Source organism: Nansenia antarctica (genome assembly GCF_963989245.1).
Source record: "Nansenia antarctica genome assembly, chromosome: 19".
NCBI lineage: Eukaryota > Metazoa > Chordata > Actinopteri > Argentiniformes > Microstomatidae > Nansenia > Nansenia antarctica.
The window spans coordinates 26,266,705-26,294,679 of NC_137692.1; the positions used below are offsets into that span (position 1 = coordinate 26,266,705).

At 45.4% G+C, this 27,975-nt stretch overlaps 2 protein-coding genes and 1 long non-coding RNA gene across 6 annotated transcripts; 1 reads left to right on the top strand and 2 right to left on the bottom strand.

Annotated features, from left to right (window-relative positions):
• Nucleotides 1-7,746: 7,746 nt before the first annotated feature.
• On the bottom strand, nt 7,747-10,653 carry cox20 (cytochrome c oxidase assembly factor COX20). The gene is made up of 4 exons (XM_080548865.1): nt 10,521-10,653; nt 9,578-9,692; nt 8,715-8,778; nt 7,747-8,262 (listed from the first exon to the last, which is right to left on the bottom strand). The coding sequence occupies exons 1-4, from the start codon at nt 10,551-10,553 to the stop codon at nt 8,115-8,117; spliced, it is 360 nt and encodes a 119-aa protein (XP_080404991.1). The 5' UTR covers nt 10,554-10,653; the 3' UTR covers nt 7,747-8,114.
• Nucleotides 10,654-12,475: 1,822 nt separating this feature from the next.
• On the bottom strand, nt 12,476-15,726 carry LOC308173832. Of its 2 annotated transcripts, none has more exons than XR_013937914.1 (4): nt 15,404-15,726; nt 14,937-15,062; nt 12,878-12,993; nt 12,476-12,778 (listed from the first exon to the last, which is right to left on the bottom strand). It is a non-coding gene; the product is annotated as an uncharacterized lncRNA (long non-coding RNA). The 2 variants fall into 2 exon arrangements; XR_013937915.1 differs by having other exon boundaries at nt 12,476-12,757; nt 15,404-15,724.
• lhb (luteinizing hormone subunit beta) lies at nt 14,957-21,195 on the top strand (the record flags this gene model as incomplete). Of its 3 annotated transcripts, none has more annotated exons than XM_080548889.1 (4): nt 14,957-15,143; nt 16,456-16,529; nt 16,912-17,109; nt 19,658-21,195. In XM_080548889.1, the coding sequence occupies 4 exons, from the start codon at nt 14,957-14,959 to the stop codon at nt 19,892-19,894; spliced, it is 696 nt and encodes a 231-aa protein (XP_080405015.1). In that variant the 3' UTR covers nt 19,895-21,195. The 3 variants fall into 3 exon arrangements, with proteins under 3 accessions (XP_080405015.1, XP_080405017.1, XP_080405016.1); XM_080548891.1 differs by having other exon boundaries at nt 15,007-15,143; nt 16,324-16,548; XM_080548890.1 differs by having other exon boundaries at nt 15,007-15,143; nt 16,324-16,529.
• Between the last annotated feature and the right edge of the window lie 6,780 nt (nt 21,196-27,975).

Consider the following 27,975-nt stretch of genomic DNA (forward strand, 5'->3'; position numbering starts at 1 on the left):
GCAATCACATGCTGATGACATGTCATTCACATATATTAGGAACAGTAAAGGTCCCAAAATGCTTCCTTGTGGAACGCCGCAGGTCACTGGGAGGGGGGGGGACAGTGTTCCGTTCACACTAACCACCTGTTCCCTCCCCTCTAAGTAGGATTGCATCCAGCTCACCGATGTTCTATCGAACCCTATTGCTTTCAGTTTATCTAACAATATGTGGTGATCTACTGTGTCGAAGGCCTTCTGGAGGTCCAGCATGACCATGCCGCAGTACTTGCCCGAGTCCACCTCATGGTTGATGTGGTCGTTCAAATAGAGAAGGCATGTGTCAGTGGAATGGGATGTTCTGAATCCTGATTGAAATTCATACATCAGCTTTTTTTCGGTAAGGTACCTATCGACCTGTTCATAAACTATTTTTTCCATAAGTTTCGAGATGGAATTAAGAATAGAAACAGGTCGGTAGTTGCCTGGGTCTAATTTGCTTCCTTTTTTATACAGTGGGGTTACCCTTGCTATTTTAAAGTCAAGGGGGACGTGTCCCTGTTTGATGGAGAGGTTTATTATGTGGGTGATGATTGGGGTAATGGAGGCAGCTGAGTCTTTTAGAAATCTGGCTGGAATATTGTCATGGCCCGTGGCCTTTTCTGAGTGTAGAGCGCCTAGCTTTTTAAACACCTCATCGTTTGACACCATGGAGAGTTTAAAATCATCATTGCGTACACCCAGTTTATTGTAGAACTCACGGATGTGCTCTACACCATAACGCCCTGAGTGGGGTGGTAGATTGTTAACTAATTTAGTGGCTATGGTTGTAAAGAAAGTGTTTAAGCACTTAGCCACATCCAGCTTGTCTGTAAGGAGAGAATCACCAGATTTGATGCTGATGTTTGTAGACCTGGTTTTGAGTTTTTGACTGCAACCTAGTTGGCTATTAAGTAGCTTCCAAAGGTCACGTGGTTTGTTTAAGTTTTCTTCGATTTTGTTATCGAGGTATTCTTTCTTAGCAGATTTGGTCATGGTAATTACCTGATTGCATAGTTTGTTGCATTGTTTTTTAATTTTCTCAAAGTGGGTTTTGTGATCTTCGTTTAAGTGTTTCACTAATTTTGATTTGCATTTTTGAACTTCAGAGCATTTTAGGTCTCTGACTTTCATAGCATTTAGAATGTCCGAATTCATCCATGGTTCCGATCGGGTTTTAACCCTGGTGGTTCTCATGGGGGCTATACTGTCAATAATATTTAGGAATTTGGTTTTGAAACCTAGCCATGCCTCTTCAATCTGTGTGCATTTTAGTTCATCAAACCAGTCTTGATTCTCCAGTTTATGGTTTAAGGCCTCACTAGAATAGGATTTAAGGGATCTAGTAGTTATAGTTTTATGACCGCCAGCCTTGGGTTTTTGTTTTTTACGAGTGCAAAAGATCATGTAATGATCACTTAGCCCACATACAATAACCCCACTCTTGGAGATTTTGGACTCATCCGATGTTAGAATGAGATCTATGGTGGTTTGAGTAGAAATACACACCCTAGTGGGTTTGGTAATTTGTTGACGGAGACCGTGTAATTCAGAAAACCTAGTGAAGGATTTGAAAACGGATGCTTCATTTCTGAGCATGTCCGTGTTCAAATCTCCAATAAGAATCTTTTCCACACAGTCAACGTCATCCAAGCACCCCTCAAGAATATCATAGAAATCACTCTGATCGGGAGGTCTGTAGATAGAACCAACCAGCACCGGTTTTGCTTTGTTAAAGATAATTTCAACCCAAACAGATTCTAATTTGTCATGATTCAGGTCATCACGGGTGTTAAAGATAATATCGTTGTGAATATACATGCAGACACCACCCCCATACCTGTTCCTGTCGTTTCTGATGACTGTGTAGTTGACTATTTCAATCTCTGGGTCTTTGATGGATTCATCAAACTTGGTCTCAGAGAAGCTCAAAATATGAACCTTGCTGTCATGGAACATTTCTCTGATTTGGTCCAGTTTAGGCACAAGACTGTTCACATTAAGGTGAACAATATGCAGGCCCTTACTGCTGTGTCTCTCCACTGTGCAGACCAGTGTCTGTGATTGTTATTATTTAGTAAATGCAACGTTTTGGCAGCACACCTGTCACATCTATCTGTGTCACTGTCACATCTATCTATCTATGTCACATCTATCTATCTATCTATCTATCTATCTATCTATCTATCTATCTATCTATCTATCTATCTATCACCTGTGTCGGTCTAGATGTGTCAGTCTAGATGTGACAGATTGTAGGATATGGAGGCTAGGCAGGCTATACGTTTCTCATACGCACTTTATTTATTTTTTTCACACCAAATCCGCCTTTACCACAATCAGTTGACCACCAGTCAGGGCTTAACGATCAGCCCAGCGGCTCGCTCACATAACAGGCCAGCGGCCGGACAGATGCAAAGCCACACAGATTGTGGTCGCCGAGCTGTGATTGGACACTGACGTCCGCGCGTTGATCTCCCTGATGGACACATGCTCGTGCTGCCCTCATTCGCGCGTCCTTGACACTCTGACAGGACAGTGGCGGTCATCTCTCCGTCTGTGTCGCTCGCTCCGCTCTGCGCTCCGAGCTCGAGGGTTAGGGTTAGGAGCTCGCGCCTGTCGCCCCGCAGTATGCGCGTGTTGCTGGACAGCAGCTGGATGAAGTTCGGTCCCGCGAGCAGAGGCAGCTATGACTGGGTCCCGGGCTCGTCGCAGCTCCCGCCCACCGACCAGCTCGCTCCGGTGAGTTGGTAGATTAAGCCTATTATTATTAGATTATTAGATTATTAGATTATTAGATTAAAACAGTTTGTGAACCAGGTGCATGCATATAAGACACCTGCAAATGTAGCCTATCTATGTATCTTAATTGGCCTAAATGATAAACAATGCTTGAGAGAAATAGTGTACTTTCATTGGCTAGGCTTACTGTAATTGCTAGTTGTTCAATAACTTAAATAAGTTGAGAACTTCTTTGTGCATAATATACACCTGGCTAGTCATTCCCTATACTTTAGAATGATGTGAATGTCCAATCATTTTGATATCTTCATCAACCCTAATGTGCATAATCTCTATGAGCTGTACTTGTATATAATCTCTATTTGATCATGATTAATATTCATATATTTAATATGCACTACCTCCTAATGTGCATGTTAAATTGCGAGAGCCTTCCAGGTGTTTCGAACATGCAAATAACTAACAATCATATGCATTTGTTATTATTACAAACAAAAAAAAGAGTGTTTTATTGTGACGACAGAGAGCATTGACACAGTTCTTCTAACATCTCCACACAGGGTCAGCACTGGGACGAGATTCCCACAGAAGGTTCCGGAACAGGGCTTATCCTTTACGTCGTCATAGCAGCCGCCTCCCTCCTCTTCCTGAGCCTCCTCTGCTTCCTGGTCTACCGGCGTTGCTCCGCCTCCAAAAACAAGCTGGGCATGGCCAACGTGATAGCCCTGGATCTGGACCTGGACCTGGACCTGGACCTGGACGACCCGGACATCCTCACGTCTCTCTCCCGCCGGAACACGCAGCTGCTGTCCTCCTTCCGGCGCCACAGGGACCAGTTCCCCAGCAGCAGCTCTGACGTGTCGGACCCGGGCGTGTTCCTGATGGTCTACCTGCCCTCCCCCTACGAGGAGACCCTCACTAAGCTGGCCCGTGTAGCCAGTATCTCCAGCTCTAGAGGCGTAAAAGCAGCCGGCTCATCAACTGCAAAGCTTCCTACTACTGAGGAGCCACAGGCGGCCGTCACTGTGGAGGAGCCCAAGGACACAGGACACAAGGACACAGGACACAAGGACACAGTCTAACCCGCTGGTTTGGTGTGTGTGGTTGAAGTCTAACCCGCTGGTTTGGTGTGTGTGGTTGAAGGGTGAAGTTTGGCCCCTAGACAACAATGGTCTTAGGGGCCCCGCGGTGGCGCAGCGGTCTAAGCATCAGTCTCTGGTGCAAGCTGCCCACTGGGGACTGGGATCGAAACCCGGTCTCGCCAGACCCGGATACGGCCGGGGCCCACGGGGAGCAGCATATTGGACGGCCGCTCCCGAGGGTGGTATAGGCTATTTCCGGATAAGGATCCGTCGCGCAACACCGCCCCCATCTGGTGCCGGAATAACAGTGTTGGGCTCGAGGGGCCGGTAGCTAGTCTATCGGCTCTCTCATCTGGGCTGCCGGCCACGGGGTGCGCGTGCGGCCGATCCTACGCAATAGGCGACAGGGGATAATTGGACACTAGGTTGGGTATAATTGGATACTAAATTGGGTGAAAAAGGGATAAAATCAAAAATAAATGTATAAAAAAAAACAAAAAACAATGGTCTTAGATCTGGGCTCAGTGTAGGGTTAGGGTTAAGTGCTGATCTAGGATCAGGAACTTCTTGTCCATATAACATCTTATTTATTATGATCTGAAAGGCATCCCAGCATTCCTACTCTGCCTGAGCTGCTTGGTGAATATGGGTTCAGGTTAGGGTGTGTGTGTGTGTGTGTGCGGAGGGTTCAGGTTAGGGTGTGTGTGTGTGTGTGTGTGTGTGTGCGAGGGAAAGCTGATCCCAGATCTGCTCCAAGGGGCAGCTTCTTCAGAAGCCTTTTCTCAACGTTAGGAACACGACTTCTCCTCCATCCTCCTACAGCCTCCTACTCCCCCCTACACCCTCCTCCATCCTGGGATGTGTGAGGGTGAGGAGGATGTGTGAGGAGGAGGAGGGTGTGTGAGGGTGAGGAGGGTGTGAGGGTGAGGAGGGTGTGTGAGGGTGAGGAGGGTGTGTGAGAGGGTGAGGAGGGTGTGTGAGGGTGAGGAGGGTGTGTGAGGATGAGGAGGGTGTGTGAGGGTGTGTGAGGGTGTGAGAGGATGAGGAGGGTGTGTGAGGGTGAGGAGGGTGTGTGAGGGTGAGGAGGGTGTGTGAGGGTGAGGAGGGTGTGTGAGGGTGAGGAGGGTGTGTGAGGGTGAGGAGGGTGTGTGAGGGTGAGGAGGGTGTGTGAGGGTGAGGAGGGTGTGTGAGGATGAGGAGGGTGAGGAGGGTGAGGAGGGTGTGTGAGGGTGAGGAGGGTGTGTGAGGAAGAGGAGGGTGTGAGAGGAGGAGGAGGGTGTGAGAGGGTGAGGAGGGTGTGTGAGGGTGAGGAGGGTGTGTGAGGGTGAGGAGGGTGTGTGAGGGTGAGGAGGGTGTGTGAGGGTGAGGAGGGTGTGTGAGGGTGAGGAGGGTGAGGAGGGTGTGTGAGGGTGAGGAGGGTGTGTGAGGGTGAGGAGGGTGTGTGAGGGTGAGGAGGGTGTGTGAGGGTGAGGAGGGTGTGTGAGGGTGAGGAGGGTGAGGAGGGTGAGGAGGGTGAGGAGGATGTGTGAGGGTGAGGAGGGTGTGTGAGGGTGAGGAGGGTGTGTGAGGGTGAGGAGGGTGAGGAGGGTGTGTGAGGGTGAGGAGGGTGTGTGAGGGTGAGGAGGGTGTGTGAGGAGGAGGAGGGTGTGTGAGGGTGAGGAGGGTGTGTGAGGATGAGGAGGGTGTGTGAGGGTGAGGAGGGTGTGTGAGGGTGAGGAGGGTGTGTGAGGGTGAGGGTGAGGAGGGTGTGTGAGGGTGAGGAGGGTGTGTGAGGGTGAGGAGGGTGAGGAGGGTGAGGAGGGTGTGTGAGGGTGTGTGAGGATGAGGAGGGTGAGGAGGGTGTGTGAGGGTGAGGAGGGTGTGTGAGGGTGAGGAGGGTGTGTGAGGGTGAGGAGGGTGTGTGAGGGTGAGGAGGGTGTGTGAGGATGAGGAGGGTGTGTGAGGGTGAGGAGGGTGTGTGAGGGTGAGGAGGGTGTGTGAGGGTGAGGAGGGTGAGGAGGGTGTGTGAGGGTGAGGAGGGTGTGTGAGGGTGAGGAGGGTGTGTGAGGGTGAGGAGGGTGTGTGAGGAGGAGGAGGGTGTGTGAGGGTGAGGAGGGTGTGTGAGGATGAGGAGGGTGTGTGAGGGTGAGGAGGGTGTGTGAGGATGAGGAGGGTGTGTGAGGGTGAGGAGGGTGTGTGAGGGTGAGGAGGGTGTGTGAGGATGAGGAGGGTGTGTGAGGGTGAGGAGGGTGTGTGAGGATGAGGAGGGTGTGTGAGGGGGAGGAGGGTGTGTGAGGATGAGGAGGGTGTGTGAGGGTGAGGAGGGTGTGTGAGGATGAGGAGGGTGTGTGAGGGGGAGGAGGGTGTGTGAGGGTGAGGAGGGTGTGTGAGGATGAGGAGGGTGTGTGAGGGTGAGGAGGGTGTGTGAGGGGGTGTGAGGGTGAGGAGGGTGTGTGAGGATGAGGAGGGTGAGGAGGGGGTGTGAGGGTGAGGAGGGTGTGTGAGGGGGAGGAGGATGAGGAGGGTGTGTGAGGGTGAGGAGGGTGTGTGAGGATGAGGAGGGTGTGTGAGGGTGAGGAGGGTGTGTGAGGGTGAGGAGGGTGTGAGAGGGTGTGTGAGGGTGAGGAGGGTGTGTGAGGGTGAGGGTGAGGAGGGTGTGTGAGGGTGAGGAGGGTGTGTGAGGGTGAGGAGGGTGTGTGAGGGTGAGGAGGGTGTGTGAGGGTGAGGAGGGTGTGAGAGGGTGAGGAGGGTGTGAGAGGATGAGGAGGGTGAGGAGGGTGAGGAGGATGTGAGGGTGAGGAGGGTGTGTGAGGGTGAGGAGGGTGTGTGAGGGTGAGGAGGGTGTGTGAGGGGAGGAGGAGCCTAGATCTTCTCCTCCAATGCACAAGGAGTCGGGTTCCTAGCATTTGAGAAATAGCGCCAGTCTGTGAGAGGAGGGGAAAGCACACGGCTCTAAACCACCCCTTCATCTTGCTGCGTGTTGGAACCAACAAGGAAATCTGCTTTGTGATTGTAAAATGTCCCGTCTCACACAGGTGTCTATCAGGGGAGGCTGGTGGAGGTAGACATCGGAAGATGGGCTCATTGTAATGTATGGAATGAAACATTTGACACCATTCCCTATTCCATTCCATGCATTACAAAGAGCCCCTTCACCAGCCTCCCCTGGTGTGGATGTGTAGTGTACTGGGCTGTTTGTCATGCAGCGCTGTGTTGCGGTAAGCTAACATATACAGTAACTGTTCAAAGGGACACAGAATAAGCGTCTTTGGGGAGTAAAACCATCATGTGGTCGTCCTGGTTGACGTTGTTTCTTTATTATTCTCAGTGTTTGACACAGCACTCAACAGGTCTCCTCATATTGGAGTTATTGCTTCTGCACTTCACACCATTTCAGATGACCAACAGTATAGACAACATATCTATGAAGAGGGAAAGTAGACAACATATCTATGAAGAGGGAAAGTAGCTTCCAATTCCTTATTGTAATTCTGTATTTTCTTGTCCTTTCCTGCAGTTCATAGCGAGCTGTAGATAATTACTGCTCTTGTAAAATATACTTTCTTGAGAAAAGTTCTATGTAAATATGAATGATGAGCTATGTGAGTCGTTTCTAAAATAAAGAGCCTATATCTTACTTTTTTCTCTGTATGAATGGATTAAGTGTATAATTGAGTGACAGGCAATGGCTTATATTTATGTGGTGCCATCTAGTGGTCATCTGGTGAACCATCAAGAATTCAGCAGTGCTGTGCACACAAACACACACAAACACACACACACACACACACACACACACACACACACACACACACACACACACACACACACACACACACACACACACACACAAACACACACATACACACAAAGTGCAGCAATATTTTATTAAAAATCTAAATCAATCAGATAAATAATAGGACAATATAATACATATAATATACAATAATGTGAATGCAGTAATGTCACAGACCAACATAACTACAATCAGTCAGATGAATGGTGGTTCTGCCACAGGATCCAGTGGGACAACAAATACAACAGTTAGAAGGCTGCGTACTGAACATGAACGGGCCAGGAGGAGGTGGGTCAATATCAAGTCAACATGGCCACATGTCCACCCAGAATAAGAGGCCTAGACGAAGCCACACGACCATATTGCTTTAAAGGATTATCCATCAGATTCTCTTAGATCGACAGGACTACCTTAGGAGATAGGGGCTATGGGGTTGATTTAGAATTCAGGAGTAGAAACAAACGTTTGATGGACAGCAGGACCAGGTGGTGATGAGGTCACAATGAGGTGCCAGGCTGCTCTGCTTTGGGTTTGCTGGCCGTGGGGTCCAGGCTGGTTCCTTCATACATGACCTTGTTCTTGAGGCCGTCCTGAATGAACCTCTGCTGGAAACGCAGCTTGGCGTTGGAGCCTCGACAGTAGAACCTAGAACACAGCAGCAGCAGACAGAGACGTAAATGCCTGGATACTCGCTCACGTTATCTTAGGACAGGCGTCATCAATGTAGTGCAAACCCACGTCGCCTGAACGTATCAGTGTGGATAGAGTCAAGCTATCTGTTGTAAGACAAGGATATGACAAGGTATTCAGTATTGAGTAGTAGTGATATGATCAACTGGTTCAGTATTGAGTAGTGATATGACAAGGTATTCAGTAGTAGTAGTGATATGACAAGGTATTCAGTAGTAGTAGTGATATGACAAGGTATTCAGTAGTAGTAGTGATATGACAAGGTATTCAGTGTTGAGGAGTAGTGAGGCAGTATTGGCTTCAGGGTTTTAGAAGTTGAGCACATAAAGCAAACATCAAATGAAGTGTAGGTTCTTACTAGCGAATAGGGAAACTCATCAATTATCAATGCTGACTAGACAACCTACCATGATCCTAGTGTGGTGAGGATGAATCCTGCAAAGCCGACATCGAAGGACCGCCTCACTCGACCTGCGGATGATGGAAGACAAAGAGGTGAAAAGGAAAGTAGTGTGAACTCATTGGAAACGTCTGGGGTTCCTCCCTCAACAACAAATCAAGGAAAGACATGTGAGATATGGCCGCATAATATACCAAATATTATACTATAATTAGTAATGGGACAGTGAAGCATATTTTCTTCTTTTGACAAATGTAAAAATATTCAGATTTAAATCCAATTGAATATGAATTTCATTTCCTGATGATAATATTTTAGGCCTCAAAATAAACAAAAACTGAAGATGGCAGTACAGCTGTGGCAGATGTGTCTGGTGGTGTCAATGGGTCACAGACTGCAGTTATTGCATGCAAAGGATTGTTGACCAAATACTAAACATGAGTGCTTAATTTGGACATTTGATCAATCTGTCCCCTATCATTGAGGACTATCAATATAAGTGTTGTGATTTCTGAATGGTGAAACTGATATGAACACAAATACCAGCAAATAACCTAACCCTAACCCTATATAACCCTAACCCTAACAGCAAATAACCTAACCCTAACCCTGACCCTAACCCTGACCCTGACCCTGACCCTATATAACCCTAACCGCATAGTATTGTTTGATTTAAAACTTTTAGAGCCAAAAGAAAACATGCTTCACTGTCCCATCACTTACGCAGGGCTAGGGTTAGTATGTATTTGTCCATACAGTATCATATATTGATATACACTACAATCCTTACAGAGATATCCATGAAGTCATATGGTATGCAAACTCTAACCCAACAATCAATTGAAGATAAGCAGGACAATTCAAACGTACTCGTGGCCAGAAAGTGAAGCAGCCCCGAGGCGATGGATCCTCCAGCACCGTGTAACAGAGCCTCTCTGGCACAGGGCGTGTTCTGGATGTCCAGGATGCCCAGCAGCCTGAAACTCTGAAGAGCAGAGATGAATGAATGAATGAATGAATGGATGAATGAATGAATGAATGAATGAATGAATGAGAATGAATGAATGAATGAATGAATGAATGAATGAATGAATGAATGAATGAATGAATGAATGAGAATGAATGAATGAATGAATGAATGAATGAATGAATGAATGGTCTTTATTGTCATTAATATAGTACAGGTACCATACAACGACATTTGGGAGAGGGGGCTCCCCTGGTGCTAGGAAAGAAATACTAAAAACAAGAAGGGAAAAGAGCTGGTTTACATAAATAAAGGCTATGTACACTATCCACTATACTATACTGTACAGATAAAACACTGTGCTGTACTCTATGCTATGCTATACCTATTCTAACATGTCCTATCTCTGAACCTTATGTACCCTAGGGTTGTCATATTGCACATAGTGTTATTGCACATTCATTTAAAGTGTCGCAGTTTGCAGGTTTGCAATGTTCACAGTTGTGTTTCAATATTGCACTTGATTTCAATCTAGTAGCTGCCATCAAATTGTCTAGAATCTCTAGATAGATGAGACAGAATGAGACAGAATAGCTGGATACACACTGTAACTAGAAGACCTGCAGGCCACCATGTTAACTTACATCAGCGTCTTGTACAGAACAAAGACAAACACATTCATTAGTTTGTCTGTGCGACGGTAATCAGAGCGGTAATCAGAGCTGGATATAGTTATATAGTTATATATGACCTTCTGCAGACAGGCAGCTATAACATTCAGCCAGGTGTGTGTGTGGCTTATATCAGATGTATATATGACACAGACATGGTCGGGAGGAGACTTACCTTCTTGTCATCACGTTCCTCTTCGCTGGACATCTTCTAATAGAAGTTAACCTTATAAACCTTGTTATATTATTATTATTGTTGTAAAGAAACTGGATTGCATATGTTTTCGTATTCACATGGGACACTGATCATGCGCAGTGGCACCCTACCGAGGTCCGCGGGGTACTACGGACAGGGAAACGACGGCTGTCAGTATTTAGGTTCCGCGTATTTAGGTTCCGCGTAGATTTATCCAACTGTGCACCGTTACACAACGGCTTATTGAGAGCGAGTTTAAACATCGACAGGTCTAGGAGTGGCCTTCTGTGTCAGTCAGACAGACGCTCAGAGTTAAAGCATCACAGCCGTCTGGAAGGACACTGGAAGGACAGTTTCAGGAAGTCAGTCGTCTTGTTGAATAAGACCCATCCATATGAATCTGATCGACTGCAACTATCACTAGGGTAGACAGTTAGTAGATCTACTGCAACTATCACCAGGGTAGACAGTTAGCAGATCTACTGCAACTATCACCAGGGTAGACAGTTAGCAGATCTATCCCTAACATTGAGTCTAACACGGAAAACCAAACTCTAATAAACTGACCACTTGTTTCAGACCTGTAACGCCTCCAACCTGTGTAAGGATTCTTCGTCACATCATGATCATCTGGTTTGACTATGTCGGGTCTATGTTGTAGTACCATAGGGTCTATGTTGTAGTACCATAGGGTCTATGTTGTAGTACCATAGGGTCTATGCTGTAGTACCATAGGGTCTATGCTGTAGTACCATAGGGTCTATGCTGTAGTAGGCCATAATAAATGTACCGCTACATCCGTTTGAGTTAACCTGCTTTGCGAAAGGGCCCCCGCCGCCACCTTGCGGTTGGGCCTCGGGATTTTGCGGTACGCCACTGGTAGGGCGGTTAGGGTTCATTGATCACAGGTATGTCTGTATAGCAGGGTTGGGGTGTGCAGGCGAGGGTACAGTTACAGGTAACTACAAACAGGTACAGAATATGGAATGAAGGATGGGAGAAGTCTTTAACAGGGTTTCCTGAAGAGTATCTTTCAGTTTAGATGTATTTGGAAATGAGCTGGAACTCTATGCAATAGGCTCCATAGTATAGAGTAAAAAAAAGACATGACTGGACATGAGTATATCAATATTAGGGTTTTGGCATGTGGCCATTAGGGATAAGGGTAACAAGGTTGGGGTGATGTCTCCCAGCAGAAGGCCCTATACAGGAGTCTCTTTCTAAGGTCAGATCTTTAGCCAAGAGGGTCTCAGCCTAACACCATTCTAAAAGATGCTTAGGCGAATAGATTCACCCTTCTGTGAACTGTCTATGTGCTATATTCTCCCCTGCTTCCTCTTACAGCGACAGCCTACCCCACGAGTGACCTACACAAAGGAATACTCATAAGCCCCTATAGTTAACGACAGCGCTAATCTTATGTGAGTGCAAGTTGATGTGGTGGTTGCAGGAATAATATTTATTAGTAAGTAACTTTTACTCAAAGGAGATATTTAAAGAGAGAGTAGAACAACCACTCCAACCATATATCCTATAATGCACAGATGAAATCTATCTTTGTTACGGTTACAAGAAGGGTAATTCAACATTAGGTGACTGACTGTTACTTATCTAAATAAACTCTAGCTTATTTCCACCGGTCACAATTGTGACCGCCAACAAAACCTACTTTTTCACTGTTAAATTCTTTTTAAAATATGTTAAAGAGCTTCTAACAGGGTATGATTTGCATAGTTTAATGTCTGGAAAATAATGGGAACCAATCGGTTAACATTCTGACAGGCACAAAGTTACTAAGCTTTCATATTAGTCCTGAATGTTTTTTGAGCCAGCTTTATGATACATTTTATTTGTTTCAGGCAAATATGTTTTATTTTGTGTGTGTTTTAATCATTGATATTTTCATGATATTGTTTATTGACACTACTTTCACAGATGTTTTATTTATTTTATTTATTTTTTACAAATTGAGTACACTGAGAATGTCCTCAGATGAATAATAGATTGCATAATAATAATGTTCCTTCTTAAGCAGTTTATAGTTGAATAGTATATATATACTATAGTTTAATAAGCCCAATAAGATGTTTGGGCCCAGGACAAGAACCCATTTCCCCCCCACAGGAACATTTCTTTCCACACTTGGAGCCAGACTTGGAGGGTTAGGGTTAGACCAGACTTGCGTCAGACTTGCGTCTTCTTGTCCGAGTCTTCAGCTGTAATCGGGATGAAATTAACTTTGATCAAAAAAACAAAAAAACAATTGTACTGAGATTAAAACATAACTCAGTCAATATAGTGAGATGTTGCACTAATATGTCCAATGTACTCAGTACCTGTAAAGCCTCTTTTGGCTTCATGATTCCAAGTTCCAACAAACCAAATTCCAGTTGTGAATCGTCCTGAGATCCTGGACTGGATGAGTGACATCCAACTTGCACAACTTAAGTTCCTATAAAGAGATACTGACAGTTAGCCAAGAGTTAAGACTACTTCACTACGGCACAAACACATTGTGGTCATCACGCACCAAGCAATGCCTTTGGTCAATTTCTTTATAGAAAGGTTATAGATAGATAGATAGATAGATAAATACTTTATTTATCCCCGTGGGGAAATTCATTTTGCCGCGCCACTCCACTAAAAACCACACATAACAACACAACACAACATAAAGGACAGACAACAACACTGGGCCAGCCATGTACAGTATATAAAAAACAGTGAGATCTGATATAAAAGTGGATTAAAAGGATGGCTATAGTTATTTATATTAAAATACTAAAAAAGTGATGATGGTGATTAAAATAAATAATAAATACAGATTCAGGAGCCTTGACCCCGACTGCTACTTTAGTTGCCATTGAACAGTCTTAGTGCAGCCGGGATAAATGATTTTTTATATCGCTCCGTCCGGGAGCGGATCGTAATGAACCGCCCTCTGCGGCGGCTGCTGGTTTGCCCAGCGAGGACATGATGGAGGGGGTGGTTGGGGTTGTCCCTGATGGACAGCAGCTTACTCCTAGTCCTTCTCTCCACCACCGTCCCCAGAGAGTCCAGGCTCCTTCCCACCACTGAACCCGCCTTTTTTACGAGCTTGTCCAGCCGTCCGGTATCCCTCTTGGTGATGTTTCCCCCCCAGCAGACTGCAGCGTAGAAGAGAATGCTGGCCATGACAGACTGGTAAAACATGGCCAGCATCTCTCCACACACTTCAAAAGACCTACGTCTCCTTAGGAAGTACAGCCTGCTCTGGCCCTTCTTATAAAGTGCCTCTGTGTTGGTGGACCAGTCCAGTTTGTCGTCCAGATGCACCCCCAGGTACTTGTAGGTCTTCACCACCTCGATATCCTCGCCCCGGATGTTAATGGGCAACCGAGGTGGCTTAGACCTACGGAAGTCTATAACTAGCTCCTTGGTCTTGGTTTGGTTGAGGAGCAGACCATTCCTCTCGTTCCAGACGCTGAAGGCTCCTATCAGATCCCTGTACTCCCCCTCCCGTCCATCCCTCACGCACGCCACTATGGCTGTATCGTCAGAGTACTTCTGTACGTGGCAGGACTCAGAGTTGTGTTTGAAGTCTGATGTGTACAGGGTGAACAGGAAGGGAGCCAGCACAGTTCCCTGCGGAGCCCCGGTGTTGCTCACTACTGTGTCCGAGACACAGTTCCCCAGCCTGACTGACTGTGGCCGTCCAGTGAGGTAGTCCATGATCCAGGATGGATCAACCAATATGCCCATGGTGAACACAGTTATGACCAACATGCACATGGTGAACACAGTTATGACCAACCAATATGCCCATGGTGAACACAGTTATGACCCTAACCCAACATGCCCATGGTGAACACAGTTATGACCCTAACCCAACATGCCCATGGTGAACACAGTTATGACCAACTGCCCATGGTGAACACAGTTATGACCAACTGCACATGGTGAACACAGTTATGACCAACATGCCCATGGTGAACACAGTTATGACCAACTGCACATGGTGAACACAGTTATGACCGATATGCCCATGGTGAACACAGTTATGACCAACATGCCCATGGTGAACACAGTTATGACCAACTGCCCATGGTGAACACAGTTATGACCAACCAATATGCCCATGGTGAACACAGTTATGACCAATATGCCCATGGTGAACACAGTTATGACCAGCTGATATGCCCATGGTGAACACAGTTATGACCAGCCAACATGCCCATGGTGAACACAGTTATGACCAACTGCACATGGTGAACGCAGTTATGACCAATATGCCCATGGTGAACACAGTTCAAGGCAAATGTTGTTGTTTCTTGTTTGACAGGGAAGTGAAAATGCAGAAAACAAATACTGTAACATTATTGGTTACTTGTGACTTTTCTATTGGCTGTCTCTTACTGCATTAGTCTTCAGAGGGCATGGTTTGTCCTGCCGCCCCTGTTCCTTATTACACAGGGTCTCCTGAACGTGGAAGGTCAGAGTCCTCTCTGACGAAGAAGAGAGGTCCGGATCCTCCGTGTCCAGCTGGGAAGAAAGATAAAAACATGACACTACTTTACTTCATTTCAGTAATTCTTCTTGGTCTATTTTTCCAAGGTCAGAACAGTAAGTGATGTGAAACAGAATGTGAACTTTCGGCTGTGTTTACCAAGTGGTCTGTACTTCTCCTCAAAATATCACTTGCAGTACTCGTATCCTATTGTTACAACATGCCCAGACCAAAATTATATGGATGAAAGAAATATATAATAATTTGCAGCTATTTGCAGTCTTAAGTGTGACTGAAGGACAGTTTACTCAGTCTTAAGTGTGACTGAAGGGCAGTTTACTCAGTCTTAAGTGTGACTGAAGGACAGTTTACTCACCTCTCCAACCTGGATTGATTCCAGAAGTGGACGGAAAGTCCGGCCCCCTTCTCTTGGACTGGTGAATAAATCCGTGATTAAGTCTACATAGTTCTGCTGCACCCGTATCTTACCCTTAACCAAACAGATACTAGCCACCATGAGCAGGAGACACAACTTCATCTGGGCCTTCATCTTCCAAGTCTGTGTGACCAACACAAAACTTTTTTTGTTTTTATTTTTGTTATTTTTGTAGCGCCAGAGTTGAGCAATCACAGGTTTCTGTGGAACTTCTGGTGTTTTATAGTCTGTCCAACACTGAGTCTGGTGTTTTATAGTCTGTGCCCTCGGGGAGGGTTGAGTAATCCAGGGTTTTTGCGTTTTTAAAAGAGGGTCAACGGTCAGCATTGTCAGTATTTGTTCTCAGCTGTTATCAGAGGCGCATGTTTTAGCAACAGGTTGTTTACTGTCCAGTGCTGTTTACCATGTCAGTGTTGGTGGCCCCATACCAAGCCCATTACTATATATTCACATTCTGACTGATACAAGTTGCTAAGTATTAGTCTTAGTATTAGTCTTGAATGTTTTTTAAACCAAGTTAAACAGATGTTTCTTGCCACATAAGACAGAGACATAACTAGAGTACCTCTACAGTAGGACAGGTCAGGTTTATGGGGTGACGGCCTGACTCTTGACACCTTAACCGTTTTAAATCTCAACTTCAATGGATCCCAATTTCCAAGCAGCCCAGTTAACATTGACTAATCTCGGTGTAGCTAATGGTGAGATCTCAGTGTCATCTCTATGACCTTACTGTTAAAGGAGAAATGGTGTCCTTTTACTGTATGTCATTCTGACCCTATGAAGCCACCTGCTCTGCTCTGTGGGATGTGGGTCTTAATGACGTTATCCAAATCCAATGGCATCATCCTGATGTGAAGGTTGTTAGGGGGAAGTCAGACACGGGGTGAACGGGGAAGCAACGTAACTCGCTGAGCAACAGCCCTGAATCCTCCAACGTAACTCGCTGAGCAACGGCCCTGAATCCTCCTGAATCCTCCTGAATCCTCCAGGTATAAAAGGTGAAGAAGCTTGTCAGACTCCGAATACAACTGGACCACAACCTGCTACGTCTCTGGTCTGTAAGGTAATACATATACTGCAAGGTAAGCATATTCATCTTGATTTTAGTGAGGAATATTTGAGTGTTACAGATTGTTGTAATGTACATGTGTGGATCAGCGATGTCAATTCAAAGCACTTGACTGTAACAATAAGATGTTATTATTCAGACTCTGTCTCTCTGTCTCTCTGTCTCTCTCTCTGTCTCTCTGTCTCTCTCTGTCTCTCTGTCTCTCTGTCTCTCTCTCGGTCTCTCTCTCTGTCTCTCTCTCTCTCTCTGTCTCTCTCTCTGTCTCTCTGTCTCTCTCTCTCTCTCTCTCTCTCTCTGTCTCTCTCTCTGTCTCTCTCTGTCTCTCTCTCTCTCTCTCTGTGTCTCTCTGTCTCTCTCTCCCTCTCTCTCCTCGAAGATGTCAGGTCACCAGAGTGTCTGCAGAGTGATGTTCTTCACCCTCCTCCTCCTCCTCCTCCCCCACGCTGCCCCAGTGCAGGGCTCTCTCCTGCAGCCCTGCCAGCCCATCAACGAGACCGTCTCCGTGGAGAAGGAGGGCTGCCCCACCTGCCTGGAGTACGAGACTTCCATCTGCAGCGGACACTGCCTCACTAAGGTACCTAGCCTAAAGACCACTGCCTCACTAAGGTACCTAGCCTAAAGACCACTGCCTCACTAAGGTACCTAGCCTAAAGACCACTGCCTCACTAAGGTACCTAGCCTAAAGACCACTGCCTCACTAAGGTACCTAGCCTAAAGACCACTGCCTCACTAAGGTACCTAGCCTAAAGACCACTGCCTCACTAAGGTACCTAGCCTAAAGACCACTGCCTCACTAAGGTACCTAGCCTAAAGACCACTGCCTCACTAAGGTACCTAGCCTAAAGACCACTGCCTCACTAAGGTACCTAGCCTAAAGACCACTGCCTCACTAAGGTACCTAGCCTAAAGACCACTGCCTCACTAAGGTACCTAGCCTAAAGACCACTGCCTCACTAAGGTACCTAGCCTAAAGACCACTGCCTCACTAAGGTACCTAGCCTAAAGACCACTGCCTCACTAAGGTACCTAGCCTAAAGACCACTGCCTCACTAAGGTACCTAGCCTAAAGACCACTGCCTCACTAAGGTACCTAGCCTAAAGACCACTGCCTCACTAAGGTACCTAGCCTAAAGACCACTGCCTCACTAAGGTACCTAGCCTAAAGACCACTGCCTCACTAAGGTACCTAGCCTAAAGACCACTGCCTCACTAAGGTACCTAGCCTAAAGACCACTGCCTCACTAAGGTACCTAGCCTAAAGACCACTGCCTCACTAAGGTACCTAGCCTAAAGACCACTGCCTCACTAAGGTACCTAGCCTAAAGACCACTGCCTCACTAAGGTACCTAGCCTAAAGACCACTGCCTCACTAAGGTACCTAGCCTAAAGACCACTGCCTCACTAAGGTACCTAGCCTAAAGACCACTGCCTCACTAAGGTACCTAGCCTAAAGACCACTGCCTCACTAAGGTACCTAGCCTAAAGACCACTGCCTCACTAAGGTACCTAGCCTAAAGACCACTGCCTCACTAAGGTACCTAGCCTAAAGACCACTGCCTCACTAAGGTACCTAGCCTAAAGACCACTGCCTCACTAAGGTACCTAGCCTAAAGACCACTGCCTCACTAAGGTACCTAGCCTAAAGACCACTGCCTCACTAAGGTACCTAGCCTAAAGACCACTGCCTCACTAAGGTACCTAGCCTAAAGACCACTGCCTCACTAAGGTACCTAGCCTAAAGACCACTGCCTCACTAAGGTACCTAGCCTAAAGACCACTGCCTCACTAAGGTACCTAGCCTAAAGACCACTGCCTCACTAAGGTACCTAGCCTAAAGACCACTGCCTCACTAAGGTACCTAGCCTAAAGACCACTGCCTCACTAAGGTACCTAGCCTAAAGACCACTGCCTCACTAAGGTACCTAGCCTAAAGACCACTGCCTCACTAAGGTACCTAGCCTAAAGACCACTGCCTCACTAAGGTACCTAGCCTAAAGACCACTGCCTCACTAAGGTACCTAGCCTAAAGACCACTGCCTCACTAAGGTACCTAGCCTAAAGACCACTGCCTCACTAAGGTACCTAGCCTAAAGACCACTGCCTCACTAAGGTACCTAGCCTAAAGACCACTGCCTCACTAAGGTACCTAGCCTAAAGACCACTGCCTCACTAAGGTACCTAGCCTAAAGACCACTGCCTCACTAAGGTACCTAGCCTAAAGACCACTGCCTCACTAAGGTACCTAGCCTAAAGACCACTGCCTCACTAAGGTACCTAGCCTAAAGACCACTGCCTCACTAAGGTACCTAGCCTAAAGACCACTGCCTCACTAAGGTACCTAGCCTAAAGACCACTGCCTCACTAAGGTACCTAGCCTAAAGACCACTGCCTCACTAAGGTACCTAGCCTAAAGACCACTGCCTCACTAAGGTACCTAGCCTAAAGACCACTGCCTCACTAAGGTACCTAGCCTAAAGACCACTGCCTCACTAAGGTACCTAGCCTAAAGACCACTGCCTCACTAAGGTACCTAGCCTAAAGACCACTGCCTCACTAAGGTACCTAGCCTAAAGACCACTGCCTCACTAAGGTACCTAGCCTAAAGACCACTGCCTCACTAAGGTACCTAGCCTAAAGACCACTGCCTCACTAAGGTACCTAGCCTAAAGACCACTGCCTCACTAAGGTACCTAGCCTAAAGACCACTGCCTCACTAAGGTACCTAGCCTAAAGACCACTGCCTCACTAAGGTACCTAGCCTAAAGACCACTGCCTCACTAAGGTACCTAGCCTAAAGACCACTGCCTCACTAAGGTACCTAGCCTAAAGACCACTGCCTCACTAAGGTACCTAGCCTAAAGACCACTGCCTCACTAAGGTACCTAGCCTAAAGACCACTGCCTCACTAAGGTACCTAGCCTAAAGAGATCTGCTTTGTTTTTGCAACTCTTCTATTGCTTCTGTTGTGCCAGATAAAACTGAAAGCTGCAAGAAACTGTATGTATTTTACTCTGGTCTGATGATCAAAAACAAAATAAACTCTTGCTGCAAAATGACTAGGACAATATAGTGATTGACTGCTTATTTTTTATTTATTAATAATGTATCTTTCTATTTCCCAGGAGCCGGTGTATAAGAGCCCGTTCTCCCCCTTGTACCAGCATGTGTGTACGTATCGGGACGTCCGCTACGAGACGGTCCGCCTGCCTGACTGCCCCCCAGGGGTCGACCCCCACGTCACCATCCCTGTGGCCCTGAGCTGCGTCTGCAACCTGTGTGCCATGGACACCTCCGACTGCACCATCGAGAGCCTGCAGCCAGACTTCTGTATGAGTCAGACGGCTCCAGGCTACTACTAACCTACTACTAACCTACTACTAACCTACTACTAACCTACTACTAACCTACTACTATACTACTACTACTACTACTAGCGCAGTGAGGGAAGAGGAGAAGGAGTAGAGCAGGGGCTGTCAGAACGGCAGAGTCACTACCCATCTTCCGTCGTAGACTGAAGACCTCCATCTCTTCAGGTTACATCTTAACTGCTCCTCCTGAGACATCTTCTGCCCCTCAGCACTACGTCTCCTAAAGACACCCGCTTTCCCCTCTACTGTGTCCCTAAGAACTTCTATCGCCCCCCTTGTACTGTTTCTCAGTTTCTCCAGTATTAAAAATAAAATAAAAAAGTTTTAGAAGAAGGTGGTCGAAGAAGGTTTTTCCTTCTATCAGTGGCCCCGGGCCTGAGCTAGAGTACTCTTCCTGCAACGAATGGTGGACTGCTGATTCACATGCTTAGTATTCAAATGTATTGATTGTAAGTCGCTTTGGAATAAGGCGTCTGCTAAATGCCAAAAATGTAAAATGTAAATGTAGAGCAGGAGGACATTGGCAGTAGTAATAGCAGTGGGCCCTAACTACTAGTGGAGGAGGAGTTTATAATGACTGTCATGAATAAGCCTTTAGTAAGCCTTTCTTATTCATGCTTCATGTTGATGAATACTCAGCTAACACGTTATTCTAGTGAACGCATATTAGGCACTCATTTGTAGTTTATAGGCCTAAGTGTTACTACTGCTTTCTACCTATGACTTATAACAATATAATAAGAAAACACTAAATAAAGACCTATAAATGGTTAGTTATGCTACAAAATTGCCCAATTACTGTAGCTACTTCCTAAACTCCAAATGAGTGCCTTATAAGTGTTCCACATACAAAGACTTATAATGTTTATTTTGTATAGCATGTATTCATGGTTATGAATGCTTCTGAATGTTTAACAAGGGTATGCCAGAATACATGGTATGTAGATCATTTATTAATCAAAATAATAATAAAAACGATTCATGAATGGACATTATCATAAAGTGTTACAGAATAGTCACATGCTAGAGTTTCTCAACTTCAGTCCTGGGGACCTAAAAGACAGATGCACATTTTTGTTACACACCTGATTCAACAACTCAACTATTCCTTAAGCCCTTGATTAGTTCAACAAGGTGTGTCCTGGGGCGGAGAAACACTATGATAGAACATCAATACAAATGTCAACTCATATCAGAACTGGCTCAGCATCACCTGTGTCTCTCAGAGGGCTTCTGGAACATCATTGGGATAAAACTCATTTTGTGATTTAAATAAACTTGTGCTTCCTTGATCCAGGTGTTTTGTTTTTTTAAAGGTAGATTGTAGTTCTGTCAAACATGAACATTATGCATTGAAAACAAGCAAACCAGACAAACCATAGGGTTATGGTTAGGGTTCCCAGACAAACCATGTACACCACTGATAATTACATACATAACATCAACATTCGCATTTTATTCAGGCTGAAAACCAACAAACCTACATAGATGGAGATGTTCTCTTCGTCTTGTATTTGAGACCCAGACTTACTCGGGCCACAAAATAATCTATCATCATCTGGGCATCGTCATAATTCATATACAAACTGGACAGAAGCTTTATAGCCATAAAGATGTAAGATATAAATGTTGGAATAGTTGTATTTTGCCAGATAGATAGACATTGGTCTGGTCGGGAGACATACTTTCTTGTTGTCACTCTCCTCTTCACTGGCCATTTTCTAATAGAAAGTTATACAGAATCTTGTATATCGTATTTATTTATTTCCGTAATCACATTGGACACTGATCATGCGCAGTGGTACACTAGCCAGGTCCCTGAGCTACTGAGGACAGGGAGAGACAGTTGTATGTGACTCTGCATAGATTTGTCCAACTCTCCACTGTACATAACAGCTTATTGAGAGCAATCATTGATACAACTGACATGACTATGATTTGTATGTGTTATGATGTTATTGAGTTACTGCAGCTAACCCTAACCTAAGGCAATACTAAAAATACATTTCCCTCCTGAGATTGGCAAAAAAGCTGATGATGCATATTCTATTCAATTCTACCCTATAGGCATCAGCATACGAACTAAACTGATCATAACAAATGTCGCTATTCATGTTGATTATTATAACTGAAATTGCATCCATCCCAACTGATGGTTTCAGCTTGTCGACAACCTTGATAACATAAAGGACACTGATAACCTTGATAACATAAAGGACATCAACATCATGTATATATATATATCCTTCATTAGGGACTGAGAGAAGCCCTACAGCAGGGAGGAGAGACCTTTACTACAGGGTCAATGTTCCTGTACAGAGAATACTGCTGTTGAGGTAGATGCTAGGTGAGATCCTTGGCCACCCTTAACCAGAGCCCTTATAACCTAACCCTTAACCATAGCCTAACCCTAACCCTTAACCAGAGCCTTTATAACCTAACCCTAACCCTTAACCATAGCCCTCATAGCCTAACCCTAACCCTTAACCATAGCCCTCATAGCCCTTATAACCTAACCCTAACCCTTAACCATAGCCCTTATAACCTAACCCTAACCCTTAACCAGAGCCCTTATAACCTAACCCTAACCCTTAACCAGAGCCCTTATAACCTAACCCTAACCCTTAACCATAGCCCTCATAGCCTAACCCTTAACCATAGCCATTCTAACCTAACCCTAACCCTTAACCAGAGCCCTTATAACCTAACCCTAACCCTTAACCATAGCCCTCATAGCCTAACCCTTAATCATAGCCCTTATAACCTAACCCTAACCCTTAACCAGAGCCTTTATAACCTAACCCTAACCCTTAACCAGAGCCTTTATAACCTAACCCTAACCCTTAACCATAGCCCTCATAGCCCTGTGGGATTTGGGTATCTTAATGGCAATCTCATGTGAAGGACATAGGAAACAAAACATCAAAGTAATTAAGAGGTCACTAGAGGTCACTAGAGGTTACTAGAGGTCACTAGAGGTAACTAGAGGTCACTAGAGGTTACTAGAGGTCACTAGAGGTCACTAGAGGTTACTAGAGGTCACTAGAGGTCACTAGAGGTCACTAGAGGTTACTAGAGGTCACTAGAGGTTACTAGAGGTCACTAGAGGTTACTAGAGGTCACTAGAGGTCACTAGCTGCTCCTAGAGGTTACTAGAGGTCACTAGCTGCTCCTAGAGGTTACTAGAGGTCACTAGCTGCTCCTAGAGGTTACTAGAGGTCACTAGCTGCTCCTAGAGGTCACTAGCTGCTCCTAGAGGTCACTAGCTGCTCCTAGAGGTTACTAGAGGTCACTAGCTGCTCCTAGAGGTCACTAGCTGCTCCTAGAGGTTACTAGAGGTCACTAGCTGCTCCTAGAGGTCACTAGAGGTTAGTCATGTTATTGGTATACGAATATCCCATACTAATGCTAACTTATTCCAAGTTCAGCATCTATGTAAGTTCAGCATCTATGTAAGTGTAGCATCTATGTAAGTTCAGCATCTATGTAAGTTCAGCATCTATGTAAGTTCAGCATCTATGTAAGTTCAGCATCTATGTAAGTTCAGCATCTATGTAAGTGTAGCATCTATGTAAGTGTAGCATCTATGTAAGTTCAGCATCTATGTAAGTTCACTTTCAACTTTACTAACCTGCAGAAGCCACTTGGACATACAGTACGCGGGCTTATCCAACTGACCATCCATCTCAGACTCGCGGGTATCCGCACATTTCGTTATCCCAATAGTATAGCTTACTAGTTAATTGATAGCAAGTCATGTAACTCGAATTTTCACCTTAGATCAATATGTCTCTTTACCATATAGACCTGTCTCTTTACCATATAGACCTGTCGCAACCAGTCCAGGTCCTGAGTCATGTGATTGGTAAATATTGCTTCTAATCAGGGTTCGAGTTATAAGCTGAACTCTGTGGGGGTCTCCAAAATAACAGTGCGAAATGTTCTCATGCACGCGCGAATCATGACCACTCAGCGATGGGACTTACAAGTTTTAATTAGCTATAGGCAGTAGCGGATTAAGGTGGTCAGTGGCCCTAGGCTACTCCTTTGTGTGAGGACCCCCCGCCCCCATACACAAGCCTCCCCCCTCCCCAAAATATACAACTCACGAGCACCCTGCACACACACACCACTCATAATGCTTTACCATAAAACACTTTAATAACACAATAACACAACAGTGTTAATAATGCAACGGGAGAGGAGAGCAATAGAGACAGAACTGAATGCACTGAACCTTTTTTTTATTCTTTCTCTGTACTGTCCTGTTGTCTGTCTCTCTGTTGCTGTCCTGTTGTCTGTCTCTCTGTTGCTGTCCTGTTGTCCGTCTCTCTGTTGCTCCCCTCAGCTCTAAATGAAAGAAATGAATTAGCTAATTAGTTGGCATGTAAACATATAGTTAGGGTTGGGTACAGTTTGGGTTTTATTCGATACCGGTGACAAATCGATACTTTAAAAACGGTACCGGTACAGAAACATCATCCTCATCCTCAAATCCCAACATATCCTGACGCTACAGCTGCAGGCTACTCATTTCACCACATCAACAGCCCCACATGAAACAACAGCTATAAAAGCGATAGTCACACATGTATCTTGGCCAATAATTTTGTTATTTTTGCTATTTTCGTATATATTTTGGTATCTGTTACTTACTAAAAAATGAAGAAGAGTTCCTGAGCAAATTTAAGACTTGTTTATTCAAAAAGAAGCAGGTTACACAGCATGGCCCCTCAAATGGAGCTGATGGTCCGAATCGGTCACAGGATGGATGTGAAAAAATAAAGAGAAAGAGTCCATCTACGTAGCGGACTTTATACCCTGTCACTATTATTTCGCTGAGCCAATCAAAACAGAGTCCACGTCATTTTAATTTGGTTAGATACAAAGTTTTACCAGTGAGATCATAGTAGGTGAGGTCATTTTCTGGCCTGTAAATAGGATGTTATTGTCTTATTATAATGCAATTCACCCTATGGTCTAATACAATTCTAATGCAATTTATGTTATGGGCGTCTTGTTGGCTCGGGCCCTAATGCAATTATATCTTCCCATGATGATATTACATCCTCTGCACATGCATGTCAAAAGGCCATTGTGTGTATTTAGAGGCCCACCGCTATAGTTACAGAGCATGAAAATACACTACACAGCCCCCCTCGGAACACGCAGAGTGTGTTCCGAAACTAAACGACAGACAGAAAAACTACATCAACCCATCAACTACATCAACAACATCAACACACCAACACATCAACACATCAACACATCAACACATCAACATTAAACCACACTCAGTTCATCATGCATAATACAAAAACTGAGATACAGAAATTTCCAACGACCGATGTTTCCCTCGTCCTCGAAGCGGCAGGGTCAGAGGTTGCTAGCACATGGCCCCAGTTGGAGAACAGCCTTTACCGCTGTCTCAGATTGATAACACTTCCATAATCAGGAGCTTCCATTGTCGCGTAACCATTACATCACTTCACAACCGACATCAATCACATGATATAGAAAGAAACAAACAGGAACCGAAGCAAACAATCACAAAACATCACTTAATAAATAAATCATCAAAAGAGGAAACAAAATCAGAAAGCAAAGCAGAATCCAGCTTTTGCTCATCAGCTATGTCGGCCATCATCAAAGCATTAACCGGAACATCAGAAATACACTTTCCAAAACATTTGATTAAAATACCAAGTAACATAATACAGATGATAATGACAACAAGAATAATAGCGACGGACCTGATCATATTACCAATACCTGAAAAAGCAGAATCAAAGAAATCCAATGTATTCCAACCGTGTTCTTTACGTAAATCCTCTATACCCTTCTTGTTAGATTCATGGAAATCATACAGAGCGTTACCAGAATCCGAAATATAACTGCAACATTCACCGCCTATCAAAGCACAAGTACCACCCTGACTGGCCAAAATAATGTCCAAAGCCATTCTATTTTGGAGAGCTACATTCTTAGTTTCAGTCAATTCAGTAGCCAGGGCAGATACTACAGCATCCGAAGCATTAATGTGTTTTTCAAGAACGGATGATAGGGCACTTAATTCAGTCTGAGAGTTGTAGACACCATAACTTGGGAATATTAGGCCAAAAAACTTCTGAGCGGTAGATAACGCCCTACGACTACGATGGGTTGCTTGTTTGTGAAGTACAGACATCTCTTCCCGAGTAACTTTCCTAATCAAAGGTATCAGATGAGCTAAATAACAAAGACCCTCACTCAAAGCAGGAAGCTTAGAGAATGCATTATTATCACACACAAGAAACACACCCTCCGGGAGTTGAAGCTCCGTACCAGGATACGGGAAAATGACACCACCTATACAAGACGCGGCCCCTAGCTGACGAAGCGCGCTGCCCTTGAGCCGAGATTGTATGTCAATACAGGTTGTAATATTTACGAGAGGCATGACCTTAAGCTGCGTGGTGCCTTTCTGCCGTCTGGTAGTATTGGTATCATGTAATTTCATTTGAGGCACCATAGCACAATCAACAACTTTACATTTCAATCCAGAAATAACAACTGAACCTCTCCACCGTGTAGAAGTCACACTCCCAGAACATAACAGATGAGGACTCAATGCAGTACCATTCAATTGAACGAACATAGCTTGGATAATATATATCTTCTTCGGACCTGTTGGTTGTGACAAATGTGTAAGCCTATCAATAATAACCTTCCCCACACCGCTAGGCCTATGGTGTTCGTTAACTGCTGCTGTCAGACGTTCCAACACACCAATATCCACACCTGCATAGGAAGAATTTAAAGGAACCAGAATCGTGCTGGGCTGACAAGAAGAGCTCTGGTTCTTGCCCTGTAAAACAAATTGGGCTAAACCCTGCCAATTATAATGAAACCATTCTGCTTTAGTTAACGGTATGGGGAAAAACATAGGAGCAGATGTACTTACAGGGACCTGTTGACAAATCCAGCAATCAGAATAATTCATTTTTGAAGCAAAATCTTTCATGATACTAGTGGCAGAATTAGGGTGGGACCGTGTCCCCAGGTGATTAGAATCATACAACAAATAATCGTCATTAGCGACTACAATCACCTTCGTAGAAGCCTTCACAGCAACATTTTCAACCTTTCCTGGTAACTCAACGTGAACATATTCATGCACAAATTTCTCACAGTCCAACCTATAGTAGTGTGGATAGTCAGGAGCGTTCCTACAAACTTTGTCCTTGAAATTGTTGGATTCACTAGACACCTGTTCACCGATATTACGTCTAGCACACCAATACGAGTTCAACACCGTGTCAACATTAGTTAATGTCACACGAGTTTCTTGCGTGTTGCTTGAGTGTTGATTAAGTGTAACATATTTAGCATCCAGTAAATACCACTCGTCCGCTTCGGCGGTATAGATCAAACAATCATCAACAGTACAACGTGAATGTGGGCAAATAAAAGATCTACCTGCTGTGATCATTCTTTTCTGACGTCCAGGCATAACAGTGTGTGAGTGAAGTGTAACATTGTCCAAGGAAGTCAATGGGGTAGGAACACTAAGGGGTATATTAGTCTCTGAAACGGCATGGCTTGAGTTTCCTCCTAATTGGCCTTGGTGTATCACGGGATCTGTCTGGTTGGGGTGTATCACTGACAGGTCTGTGTCTCTCAATGGTACCTTGGTCCGGGCAGCCGCCCGGGTTGCTGACATCTCCGTCTGGAGCATTGTCAGGGTCGGAAGGGGTGACAACAGGGGCAACACCAGGCTTGGTAGAACCCCCCAGAGGGGTGTCGCAGTCACTGGATCCTTCACGATCTCCCTTGGCCCGCTCATCTCTGGGCTGGACAGGGTCTGGGACGAGGCCCCCGGCATCATCTGCATCACGGCGCAGATACTCACCAACATCTTCGTCAGCCTGGATGTCCAAGCTGTGGACTTCCTCGTCCCCAGGGGTCTCCTCACCATCCTGCTGAGGCTCTCCCTCATCGTCCTCATCGGGTGCCTTGATGCAGTGATGAACGTGATACCAGGTGGGGGACCCCTTGATTTGGATGGCAGTCCCAGTGCACCGAACGACCTC